Below are 13,244 nucleotides of genomic sequence, written 5' to 3' on the forward strand. Positions count from 1 at the left end.
TCAATATTTTGTGTTAAAATATCTGTTGATATATCTCCGATATATTCACAAAATCAAAATACTTATATACCCATAATTACTGATATTTTTATCTTTGTGTACAATGAATTACAGAAATTATTGGAGTGTGAGAGTTGTAGGAGACCATTTTAAAATTTTGAATATTTATTTGCTCCTACAATTTTATGCTGATAATTAATTATAATAATAGACATACCATGGAAAGCTTTAAGCTCTCAAATTGTTACATCTTTGTTAATTCTCTCTCTGTTAAAATGCAACTTTTAATTTGAGAGACTGATTTAAAGTGTGAAGAGTGAGATTAGAGTCCTAATTAAATTTCAAGCAGTACAAATCTAAGAATGGAGAAACCAAAACATCCATTAATCTAAAGAACCATACATGGAATGGTGCAATCCAATGTCCAAGAGTGTTATTGAATTGTAACATTTGGAGGGGGCAAGGATATTTCTCTAACAAAAACTACATGTAATTACTTACAAAAGAAATGTTGTAATTGGCACTATTGATCCTTGAAAGCCCATATTACTACTGGCAACAAATTCATAACAAAATAGCTTACCTGAACATCTACAACCCCAATAATTATTTTTGTAGAATACCCGAAAAAAAAAAAAACAGAACTTAAAAGGAAATGAAGGATTTTCTTTGATAATTTTAAGGGCAAGCAAGAAGACTTTTCAAATTACATCTAAAATGATATTTTATTATTTGTACATAGCCTCACTTACAAGGAACCAAACTATTGTTTGAAGAAGAAACTTTATCTTATTACATAGACCGATCTCATAGAAACCTTACACATAAGACACAATCACACATTATTATTGGATCACAAAATAAGCAACTACATGGTGTAGTACTACCTTCCATTTAAGGTAATTGTACCCATGGAATTGGATGATGAAGTTGATGCCTCTACCATGAATTGCTCATGATTATCAATAGACCATAGAGTTGGCTTAGGAGGCATGTTCAAGAGTTCAACCTCTCCTTCAAGCATCTCCAATGCTTGGCTCATTGAAGGACGATCTACAGGCTTCATTTGTATACACCATAGTGCAACTATCACCATTTTCCTTACATACCTTTTTTCCTCCTCAGTGGCATCTCCCATTTCCATGTCCTCTTCTTGATCATATTTATAAATCCATGATGTGAAATACATTTGACTTGAATGTTCTGCAAATGTGTTAACATTCTTCCTTTTCCCTACCATTTCCAATAACAACATTCCAAAACTATAAACATCAGCCTTAAATGATACACCTCCAATGTTTTTGTAGAATAATTCAGGAGCAATGTAGCCCAAGGTTCCTCTAGCAGCAGTGATGGATACGATACTATCATTTGTTGAATATAATTTTGCAAGACCAAAATCTGAAACTTTTGGTGTGAAGTCTTCATCAAGAAGAATGTTGTGTGGCTTGAAATCAAAATGGAGAATTTGCATGTCACATCCCTGATGTAAGTATTCAATCCCACGTCCCACTCCAAGTGCAATCTTGTATAATCTTTCCCAATTCAAGGGAATGTTGTTTCCTTGGTCAAGAAAAACAAACTTATCAAGAGACCCATTTGGCATGAAGTCATATACAAGAGCCCATTTTGATCTCTGTACACAAAATCCAACAAGTCTCACAACATTAACATGATGAATCATTCCGATTGTAGCAACTTCATTGATGAAATCTTGCCCATTAGCTTTTGACATAACTAACATTTTTACAGCTACAATGCGACCACTTTGGAGTTTTCCTTTGTACACAGAGCCAAAACCTCCTTGACCTAATTTATTCTTAAAATTATGAGTCATCTTTTTTATCTCTGAATATGAGTATTTGATTGGCTGAAGATTTTTATGGCTATGTAGAAATTCTTCAATACCATCATCCAATGATAAGTGTCTTCGTCGAAACTTGTAGATTAAATAGACAAGCAAACACAAAATACCAGGTATGGCCCTCCCGATGATGATCATGCCTATAAATCACATGTTAAAAATATCAAGAAAAAAAATAAAATTAGAGGAAGGTGTATCATCATCTACATTCAATTATTGAATCCAAATAAGATTGTTTAAAAAGTCATTTCACCCATATAATTGCTTATTGGTTGACTCAATAGAAAGATGTTTTTAGGTTTCCAATCAATATTGTACATAATGAAAGAGAAAATTTGTTTGATTGCTTAAAATTGGGAAATGGAATTGGATGCCCAATTGTTAATTTGGTTGTACTCTAAATAAATTTAAAATTCAATACATAACAAATTTGCAAAAATATATGATTTCATTTGAAATTAAAATTCTGAATTTCATAAAAATGGAATTCCAATTTATATTTGTACAACCAAATGTAGAACAATAAAACTAGGCACCTTTATACAATCTTCTTTGAAAAAACTTCTAAAAGACTAAGGCAAAATGAGTTCTAAAAGAAAAACATAAGATTAAAAAATGAGATTTGAAAGACTTACCTATGTATCTTATTATCCAACCTGCAAAAATAAGATTAAAAAATGATTAAATTTAAAAACAAAAGATTTGCATATATTACATATTAAAGATGAGCAATAGACTGGTATAAGAGAGTTATTTTTACTATTATTTATTGATTGAAAAGCAAGAGATATGGATATACAAGAAAAATTATTACTATTATTATAGCTATTTAAAAATCATCTATACCATTATTAAGTGCGCATATAAATTATGTGTATTATTAATTATCAAGTTGACAGGGAGATTTTCTCTTTCATCTAAACATTTATTATACTAACAGTTAATAATAAAAATAAAGTAGTAGTTTACTTACTTGGATTATCATCAATAAATAAAATAAATAATTCAATCACTACATAAATGAGAATCTCAATTATATATATATAACACATGGGATTAAATATGTAATTGAATATAACAAGTCTTTATTATTATTATTATTATCCAATTTATGAAAATCATATGATAATAGAAACTCTAGAAGCCTTACCAAGGTAAAGTGCAGTTTCATAGTGGTAGTAGTTGTTGTATCTTTCTCTCACACCTACATGATGAAATCAAGTAATTAAATTACATTAGTGGTAAAAGTTGAAGAATCTTATGCATTTTGTCTTCAAATCCTACATGTTGACCAACTAGATAATGATAATTTATCTCAAAAAAGGAAGAAAATAAAATAGAGAACCCACAATAGTAATCACCAACTAACTAAACCACATAATTTAACCCGCTTGGCTCTTTTATATATATATATATAACTAAAAAGTGATTAATCCTGTCTTTTTGGAAAAAAATGTCATGATAACAATTCTACTTTTAATAATTTCACATATTGATTCTTTAACAACACTCCTTTATTTATTCCCAAATTGGAAAATCCAGTTTAATGGCATGCTTTATTCAAATTCAATTTTATCCTATCAAAGAAATGCTTCATTCAAACAATTGTTAAGTAGGCCTTACCGTTGCTTGAAAAGGTGCTCCGATCTGTTAATTAATAATAATAAATAAATAAAACCAAAAAAACACAAATTAAATTTAACATGAAAAAGATATAGGACAATAAAAGATGAAATTTATCAAGAAATAAAACATGAAAGATAAAAACTTGACTCCAGGAGTCTCACCCCTTAAAGATTCCAAATATTCAGAGAACCAATACCCAAAAGAGTACCCTGCAATATTAAGCCAATTAAGCAAGTAACATTAGTTGCCTAGTTGAAGAGCCTTTTTGTAGGAAGCAAAACAATAAAATAAAATAAAAAATATTTTTCATACTCGTACATTTTACAGTATTTTTGGTCCAATCTAGATCGCAGTATGGCCCTTTCACATGGCATTCGCTTTTGCAACGGAAGGGCAAGAATGAAATATCAAGCCCCTGAAGAAGTATTTCTTGCAAATCTGACATTGAAAGATTGCCGGGCTTCAAGAATTGAGTAATAATAGTCCTGCTAATGGTGCATGAATACTTAATATCATTCACCAGCAGGGAGTCTCCTCCGCCGACTAGTGCATAAACATATGCTTGTGAGGAAGATGAAGTCACATTGCTTCTGTTGCAAGGAGTGATAGGAATATAGTTGCCATCACTTATTGACTGCTCGCAGTTCATCAAAACCGTTGTATTGGTCGCTTCATGCGGATTCAAAAAATATGCTCTCTTATCAGAACGGAATATTTCTCTTGTCAAGGAATAGAGAGGAGCGGAGAAACAGTTGCCCTTTTCCACCCCAGGATCCACTATCCGAATGGTGTAGTTATCGTAGTTGATATCGGCAACATAGTATTTCCCATGGTCCAGGTTTACCATAGTACGATTGTTTTCGCAGACCAATTCATAGTCAGGATCACCACACCCAGACGGATCACCTTTCAATCGGAAAGGGTTGCTAATTTTTTTAATATCTCCACAAGAAGAAGGCCTGCATATCTGGTTTCTATTAGCAGCACAAATTGCAAGCAAGAAAGTGTGGAAGACTGTTAATGCCACAACTTTTGTTTCTCTGAGCATCATGACATTTGAGAGAGATACTGAGTTGGAATTCTTCTGCTTTTATGTTGAATTTAAGAGAAAGGAGACTTATTGACCGTCATAATCAAGTACTTTGATTTTTCTGTATGCGAATAACTGCACATTGAAGTAACGGATAGCCACCCCTTGTTCATGATAAGGTTCACTCTACTGCTTTGCAAGTTGCATTTTGACACCTTCAAGCATTGCCTGTTCAACAGGGAAAGACCTCTAAATACGTCCACATAATGAAAACCAAGAATCACTATATTTGATATAGTAATATTTGAAGTTAATTTCAAAAAGTAAAAAATAAAAAGGATCTTATAGCTGAATTAGCAACTTTCCTCGAAGCTTAAACGGACCATAATGTATACCAAATTAACTTTATATAAATATATGAATAATGAATTATGCATTGTATCATGTTAAGTTACCACTTCTCTAAAAATTTGAACCTTCTATAAGTTTTAGATACACAATATATACCAAGTTAGATAAAATTTTCTTTATAGAAATGACTTCGCATTTGATATTAATCATAATTATTAGAATAATCTTTTGTAGTTTTTTATTATTTGTATTTTAAGTTGTATTTCTCATCAAATTCCTACATCATATCAAAATTTGATTTTTTTGAAAACATACAAAAAGAAATTAAGCAAGACAGTACGTTTAGATTGAAATTATAATAAATGAAATATTATTAAATTTTAGAATAGGTACTATGCTTAGGTAAAAACGTTTTTATATTTTTTTGTTGGTCTCGACCATTATGACATTTGAGAAAGATACTAATTTGGAATTCTTCCATTTTAATTTATGTTGAATTTAAGAGAAATGAGTTGCAATTATTCAGCCAACCGGCTAAACCACCTTTTGGTCCCCATTTTGGTGCAATTTGAAATAAGGGTAAAGCATACCAACCTTTGGTTCATGATCAGATTCACTGAATTCCTTTGCAAGTCATGTCTGACAACTTCAGTCATTAAAGACTTTTGGCTGAGAACAACGGGAGACCTCTAAATATGGCGACATAATGAAAATTAAATATCGTGATGTATAACCAAAATTAATTAGAAGTTTTAATCAATGTCATCCAACAATCTTTAGTTATTACAGGTTTGTTATTTGAAAATTCAAAATCTTGACTCTAAATGTGTGGATACAAGTGAAGATGGCAAGTAGGAATGGAGTTTCCAAATCTTCTATCACTTGAAAAGTTCAAATCTTGATTCTAAATGCATGAATAAAAAAGTCTAGGTGATGGCAAAGTTATTATCTTCCTAGATCCTCTATCCATTGAGAAGTAAAAATCAATTACATATCATATAGAAAATTATATGTACAAATTAAATGGAATACTTAAATTTGAAAGAGAGAAGATAATTGACTGAAAATGTAACACCACAGTAATTCTCCTTCCTAGAATTCTTCTCTATAAATTTTCAGGCTAATCTCCTCTCAATATTTGTATCCCCCTTTCCACTTTCTTTCCTATCCCTGAGATTTCTGTTCTTGGCAAAAGTCACAACTTCCTTCCATAAAAATGGATCGATCTCTCTCTTTATTTTTGTTCTCGTTTCTGACCTTGTTTGTGGAGATGAGAGGGGGCCGAGGTGAGTGCCCGACATCAAATCGTTGTGGCGTCCAGGGTCCACTCATCCAGTTCCCTTTCCGTCTAAAAAGCCAGCCACACCACTGTGGATACCCGGGATTTGTTTTATCTTGCACTGAGAATAATCAGATCATGCTGGAGCTGCCAGATTCGGTAAAGCTCTTGGTGAAGAATATAATCTACAAATCCAGGGAAATCATTGTCCAGAACCCGGATAATTGCCTTGAGAGACAGCTTCGAAACCTTAGTTTAGCTTCGTCCCCCTTCCAGTTCAAATTTGAGGGGGACGTCACCTTCTTCAATTGTTCCTCACTTAAAACGGCAGAATCATTTGCTGCTCACTTCATCCCTTGCCTTTCTATCCCTGGTAACCCAGTTTATGCCGTTGACTCCTTCTATCCTCTCCAAAATATGGACCTATCGTCTTGCCGCAGGCTTTACAACGCTTCAGTTGGATATCATGTCTTTACGGATTATACATTCAATGGAAGTGCGTTTTCTTTGAAGTGGCCGAAATCAATATGTGGAAGCTGCCTACGAGCAGGACACATATGCAGACTGAAGAAGAGTAATAGCAGGGAACCAGAAACTGAATGTATTAAAGGTACTTTATGTATCTCAATTCCCTATTCATCTTCTTTTCATCTTTCATTCCCGCCTCATATCCTCTACAATGATCCAATAAACAAATACTCCATTTTGGAATTAAAAAGCCATTGCAAAGGATATGAGCTGATAAATTCTACTGATCGAGTTTCTAAGCTATGGAAAGTAGAACTAAAATCTTGGATGGAATTTACTTTTTATTGGGATTCTGAAAGTCTGAAAGATAAAAAAGAAAAAAAGAAAAAAAAAGATCAATTTGATTACAACCAATCAAAGTACTATATGTTTACTTACTATTTACATGAGGATTTTTTTTAAGTACTAATCATTTTGCATCTTTCACCAAAATAATTTTGTCTTATTAGGTCATAATTTGAAATAATAATTAATTAGTGAAAATAATTTTATACATTTTAAAATTATTGTTTATTTTGGAGTTAATTTTTTGAAAAATTAAAGAAATATAACAACAATGTTAAAAGTTCTTTTGTAATGGATTCTTTTCTAACTACTTATGACAAGTACTTTTTTTTTTTTGTTTCTCCATACTTTTCCAACAATGTGAATGTAAAAATGCAAAGTAATATAATTGATATTCAACTATTCATTTTGGATTTTGGAGATGTTTAAGGAACTAAAAGAAAATTACTAAAGATTGTTTAAAATAGATTATTTTCTCATTTATTGTTTCATATCCAAGTAGAGAATACTAACCTCCTTGGTAATCCATCTTTGTTGCAACTCCCAATAATTACAATTGTGTAAAAATTTTCATAAATATCATTTTCCTAATTTTAATGGGTATCCACATGCATGGATACCTTTGCCCTCTTATCTAACATGAGAAGTTATATGTTAATGGTCAATCAAATTGCCAAGTGTCATAGAATTCACCAATTGGAATCTCACTATATAAAATGTCATAGGATAAGAGTAGAGATTTGTTTGAGATAGAGTTTTATTTTTATTTTAGTTTTTTTTATAAAATAGGGTGAATTAGTGTTGAGGGCTTCATTATGACAGTAAGTTATTATGAAACAGAATAGTTTAACTAAGATACATAATAGATATTAGAAGGGTAAGTTTTAATCTCCACTACAAGTTAGAATGGAGTTACTAGTAGAATTGGTACTCAACATGTAGAGTATAAGAAAGAGACCCAAAAGATAGGGTTGAAGCCTAGAATAAAATTAAATTAAAATCATATCATATGCATGCAATTTAGCATGATTTTGTTAATTCCAAGAGCACAACAAGATAATTATTATTATTTTTTAAATATTTTACAGGTGTATCAAAGCAAGCAATGGTAACAGGTAATATTTTATTTATGCATTTTTATTATAGAAATAAGGATTCTTAACTTGGTTATTCTATCTATTTATTTAAATAAAAAAAGTTTAAGTTTTCTTCTTTTTATGTTTGCAGGCACAATCTTTGGTTTCTTTCTACTTGTGTTAGTAATTGCTATGTTTTATCGTCTCTATAGCTCAGATAAATTAGAAAGAGAGAATGGAATAAAGGTTAAAAGGTTTCTGGAAGACTATGAAGCTCTCAAGCCCTCAAGATACTCCTATGCTGATATTAAAAGGATTACAAATCAATTCAAAGATAAATTAGGCCAAGGAGGTTATGGAACCGTGTACAAGGGAAAGCTTTCACATGAAGTTTTTGTTGCAGTAAAAATCCTTAATAATTCTCAAGGAAATGGAGAAGAGTTCATTAATGAAGTGGCAACGATGGGTACAATCCACCATGTTAATATAGTTCGCTTAGTCGGATTTTGTGCTGATGGATTTAAACGAGCTCTAATTTATGAGTACTTACCAAATGAGTCATTAGAGAAGTTCATATTTTCAAGAGATGTTAAGAACTATTCACTTAGTTGGAAGAAACTTCAAGAAATTGCTATAGGTATAGCGAAAGGAATTGAGTATCTTCATCAAGGTTGTGATCAAAGAATCCTCCATTTTGATATCAAACCTCATAATATTTTACTTGATCACAACTTTAATCCAAAGATTTCTGACTTTGGTTTAGCCAAATTGTGCTCCAAGGAACAAAGTGCGGTCTCTATGACCGTTGCAAGGGGAACAATAGGCTACATTGCTCCAAAAGTGTTGTCTAGGAATTTTGGGAATGTGTCTTATAAGTCAGATGTTTATAGTTTTGGAATGTTGTTACTTGAAATGGTTGGAGGGAGGAAGAACATTGATGTTAGTGTGGAGAGTACTAGCCAAGTATACTTCCCAGAATGGATTTATAATCATTTGGATAGAGGGGAAGAATTGTATATTCGGATTGAAGAAAAAGGAGATGTTGAGATTGCAAAGAAATTAGCAATTGTGGGACTCTCATGTATTCAATGGTTTCCAATGGATCGTCCTTCCATGAAAATTGTGGTTCAAATGTTGGAAGGAAGAGGCAAGTTAACCATGCCTCCTAATCCTTTTGCTTCAACAACTCCAACAAAGACAAACTTGAGCAAACCAAGAAGTGTTTTTCAACAAGAGTTAGCAATCATTTCAGAAATAGAATAAAATAATTGCTTCAAATTATTATGAATGTGTATTTTTATAAAAATTCATATTGTAGTTGTTCATCATCGTAGCATTTCTATTTATATTTTTGTTAATTGAACAAATGATTGTACACAATGATTATACCAGTGGCTCAATTGATGTTAGATTCTAGAAGTTCTTGTTCCCATGTAATGTATTTATCATGTATGATATTTTAATGAATATGTCCAAGAATATTCTCACAATCCAAATTATAGTTTAGCTACACACAACTCTAGAGATCACCTTTCAATCAAGAATAACTAATGTCCATCACATTCAAGATAGATAGTATTGCACGAAATAGCAATAGAATAGATCTAGGAAACTTGAAAATAAGTCTCATCCACTATGTCTATATGGAGTTTCTTTTGCTTTTTTTTTTTTTTTCCTTTTTGCCTTTATCACTTTTTTATTGGATTGAGAAGTAAGACGAATAAGTTATGTAATGACTAAATAAAGTTGCTCCTTGAGCTAGATTATATTACCCAATAACTTGATAAAGTATATAATCTTTTGCTTTGCACTAAGAAGCAAGAGTTTTCAAACAAAAATTTGGCCTTTAATTTATGACTACAATTTAAAAAAATTAAGCTTAATTCTCTACCATCATTTCCGTACAAAGCAAGTGGCTTTACCTTTAGAAAGGTCTCATATGGATGCATTATCAAAGACAAAGTTCATTAATATTGAAATTTGGGGATGGTTGATCATCTCCTTACCTCTATCACAGTTCTAATGCTAATGGAATATCCTCAAAAGGCAAAGGATCAACCTCTTTTTAATGCTAAGAAAATTTATTTAGTGGCTATTTAAAATGAGATATTTAACCAATACAAATTACCAATGGATCATATGTACGGTAGACCATGAAATTAACCAATGAGAAAAAAGGAAAAAAAAAAGGACTCAATAGATTATGTAATAATAATAATAATAATAATGGACTCAAACTCTCTCAATATATGGTATATATTGTTTAACCTAAACAATAAAAAGTCCAGTGGCTTAGGACGTTGATGCAAACAAGCTTGTCTTAGCCGAGGGGTTTGAGGGTTCCTCCATGTGTTTAAGATCAACTGCATTTAGGGCAGAACATCAAATCAATGGAACAATCTACTCTATTTGATTGGGCCAAGCCCAATGGAAGGTCCATAGGCGGAGCTTGGATCATGTGCTACTCAGGCTGGGTTGGGCTTGATACGGGGTTTGATTCCAACTTTCTATTAGTATACAGGACATAATTTGACCATGAAAGCCCAATAAGATATTTATTTTCCTTGTTTTGTGCTTTTATATTTTTTATAAATGTTTATAGTAATTAATTATACTATAATCATATCAACCATTATAACTATTTTTGTTTTTAAATTTTTTGTCCCACTATTTCAGTATTTCTAATTTTATTTGATAAATTAATTCTTCTTTATCATCTATAAAATCTTTACTTAAACTTATTTCATTATAAGTTTATTTATCTATTTTTCTTCTTGTTTATTTTTAAAACTTTCGTGTCCTTATTTATATTTTTCATAAATATAATTGTAATTTAAACAAAAAAAAAAACTTAGAGATATACCAAACAAAACATACACTTCTTCAATGGAAAAGTGACACAAAATTAAAATATAAATTCTAAAGAATTAGACTAAATTAAAATAAATTTAGAAAATTTTAATTGATACCAATGACTAATAGTTAAACCACTTAGATAATTTTTTGATAAATTTTATTTTTATAATATAAAAATTATTTATATAATAATGAAAAAAACTTTGGAACGTTTTCTTAGTTCTTTTAGAAATTTTTTTATTGAAAATTATTAAGGTAATAATGAAAACTATAAATTATCATTCTTTCTTTTTCTTCTTTACCCTACTGCAAGTTGCTACCTCCATATCCAGTTAGTCAATTCTTTTGAAGGTTTTTCTTTGCATTTGATAGACTTTAAATTCTTTTGCAACGAGCAATGTGGAATGGGCAAGATGTAGGAAGAGGTCATGACCTTCTCAACTAAGCTTCATCTTTATGGAAGAGTAGGTAATGTATTTCCAGAAAGGGAGAAGGAAATTTTTTTGGTTTTGTCTTTCTTGACTGACCACATATGCCACCAAATTGAAAAATGAAGTACTATCTTTGATGATGGGTCATATTGAGGCCTTTTTAAAATGTAAAGCTTTGTAGGAAAAGGATAGTGGGGAATTAAGTTAAATTTATCAAAAATTATATTCAAAGCTTAAATCCTGATCTTCCTATGATCAAATAATGTTTAAGGAAAACAATTTTCTTATATTTGATTTCATTATAAAAAAAAATATAAAGAAAATCAAATATAATTAAAATTAATTTAAAATTTATTATATAATTTTAAGTTATTTAATCATTATATAAAAAAAATTGTGTAAAATTAATTTGACCACATAAGGTTTAACCATTTCATGCTTTTTATATAAGGGGATCCTTTAAGTTGTCTTATTTCCATGAAAAGACTATCAATTAAGCTAACTAATCTAAGACTACCTACAAGTGCTCTAAGCTTGAGAATTTTCAGCACAAATACAATTTAATTAAACCTAGAGCTACGTACTTATTAATTGGACCTCCTTGTGAAATACTTAAAACTCTCACTCCCCATTTGCTTGCCAAATTGTAGAATTGAGGGCTTAATAATGGTTCTCTCAAGTCAAAATAGTTTTAATTAAAAATGAAAAGGTCCAACTTACAAAATGATTAAATCATTAATTACCCGAAATGAGGGGATCATTTTTTGGGTAAAGAAGAGGTCCAAAGGGCCCCCCTTTCCTTAGCCTAATCCACTACTCAAAAGGCATGAAGATTGAATCACAATTAAGAGCATAAGAAAATGAGTATTAAAACCTAAGGTTCCAATTCAATATCGCTTAAACCAAAGCTTATAAACAAGTTTGTTCAGACACAATCAAAGAAAAGGAGTTTAGGACATTAAAAAACAATTACAAAGTCCCAAAAAAGTAGGCAAATGAATGTGGCAACCCAAGCTCCAGCTGCAACAAGGTTTTCTTCCCTCAGGCTCTCCCAAAGGAGCAATCCATGAACAATTGCAAAATAGCTTTTTATAGGTTCTCCAATGATGACCTAGGTAGTGTACCACATGGAGACATAAAAATAAAATGAGAGATCCAATGGGGTCTTGGGAAAAATATTGCATGTTAGTGCCTCAAGACAATATTACATTATATATTGGACCTTGCAAGAGGAGTTACAGCCCATGCATAAATCTATGCCAAATTACAAACATATGATATCATAGGAGAGAATGCAAGTAGGTAAAATGCTACATATCCATGGAATTGTATAAGGAAATATGATGCTTCTATTGGATTGTTGATATGATACTCAATTGACATTTCTTCAGGGTATAGAGTAGGCTTAGGAGGCATTTCTAACAACTCAACCTTTCCTTCCAACATCTCCAAGGCTTTGCTCATTGAAGGGCAGTCTATCGACTTCATCTGTATACACCATAGTGCAACTATAACCATTTTCTTTACAAACTTTTTTTCATCTTCAGAAGCATCTTCCAAGTCTATATTCTCTCCTTGATCATATCGGTCGCAAATCCATGATGGAAAATATATTTGACTTGAGTGCTCTGCATTTTCATTCACATTCTTTCTTCTCCCTACCATTTCCAAAAATAACATTCTAAAATTATAAATATCAGCTTTGTATGAGACACCTCCAATGTTTTTATAGAACAATTCTAGAGCAATATATCCCAATGTTCCTCGTATAACAGTGAGAGATACTATACTTTCATTTGTCGAATATAATTTGACAAGGCCAAAATTTGAAACTTTTAGTGTAAAGTCTTCATCAAAAAGAATATTGTGTGGCTTGATATCAAAATGTAGAATTTGCATGTCACAGTCTTGATGTAAG

The 13,244-nt window shown here is 31.2% G+C and overlaps 2 protein-coding genes across 2 annotated transcripts; one reads left to right on the forward strand and one right to left on the reverse strand.

The window, feature by feature from the left end:
- Positions 1-706: 706 nt before the first annotated feature.
- On the reverse strand, positions 707-4,572 carry LOC100854221 (LEAF RUST 10 DISEASE-RESISTANCE LOCUS RECEPTOR-LIKE PROTEIN KINASE-like 2.3). Its single transcript, XM_010664535.3, has 6 exons — positions 3,809-4,572; positions 3,652-3,699; positions 3,488-3,511; positions 3,015-3,068; positions 2,500-2,520; positions 707-2,004 (listed from the first exon to the last, which is right to left on the reverse strand). Exons 1-6 carry the CDS (start codon positions 4,539-4,541, stop codon positions 884-886), a joined length of 2,001 nt encoding a protein of 666 aa, XP_010662837.2. The 5' UTR covers positions 4,542-4,572; the 3' UTR covers positions 707-883.
- A 1,394-nt stretch (positions 4,573-5,966) lies between these two features.
- On the forward strand, positions 5,967-9,455 carry LOC100854184 (rust resistance kinase Lr10). The gene is made up of 3 exons (XM_010664516.3): positions 5,967-6,760; positions 8,052-8,078; positions 8,191-9,455. The coding sequence occupies exons 1-3, from the start codon at positions 6,088-6,090 to the stop codon at positions 9,300-9,302; spliced, it is 1,812 nt and encodes a 603-aa protein (XP_010662818.2). The 5' UTR covers positions 5,967-6,087; the 3' UTR covers positions 9,303-9,455.
- Positions 9,456-13,244: the final 3,789 nt, after the last annotated feature.

Source organism: Vitis vinifera, chromosome 16, assembly GCF_030704535.1.
Source record: "Vitis vinifera cultivar Pinot Noir 40024 chromosome 16, ASM3070453v1".
Lineage (NCBI taxonomy): Eukaryota > Viridiplantae > Streptophyta > Magnoliopsida > Vitales > Vitaceae > Vitis > Vitis vinifera.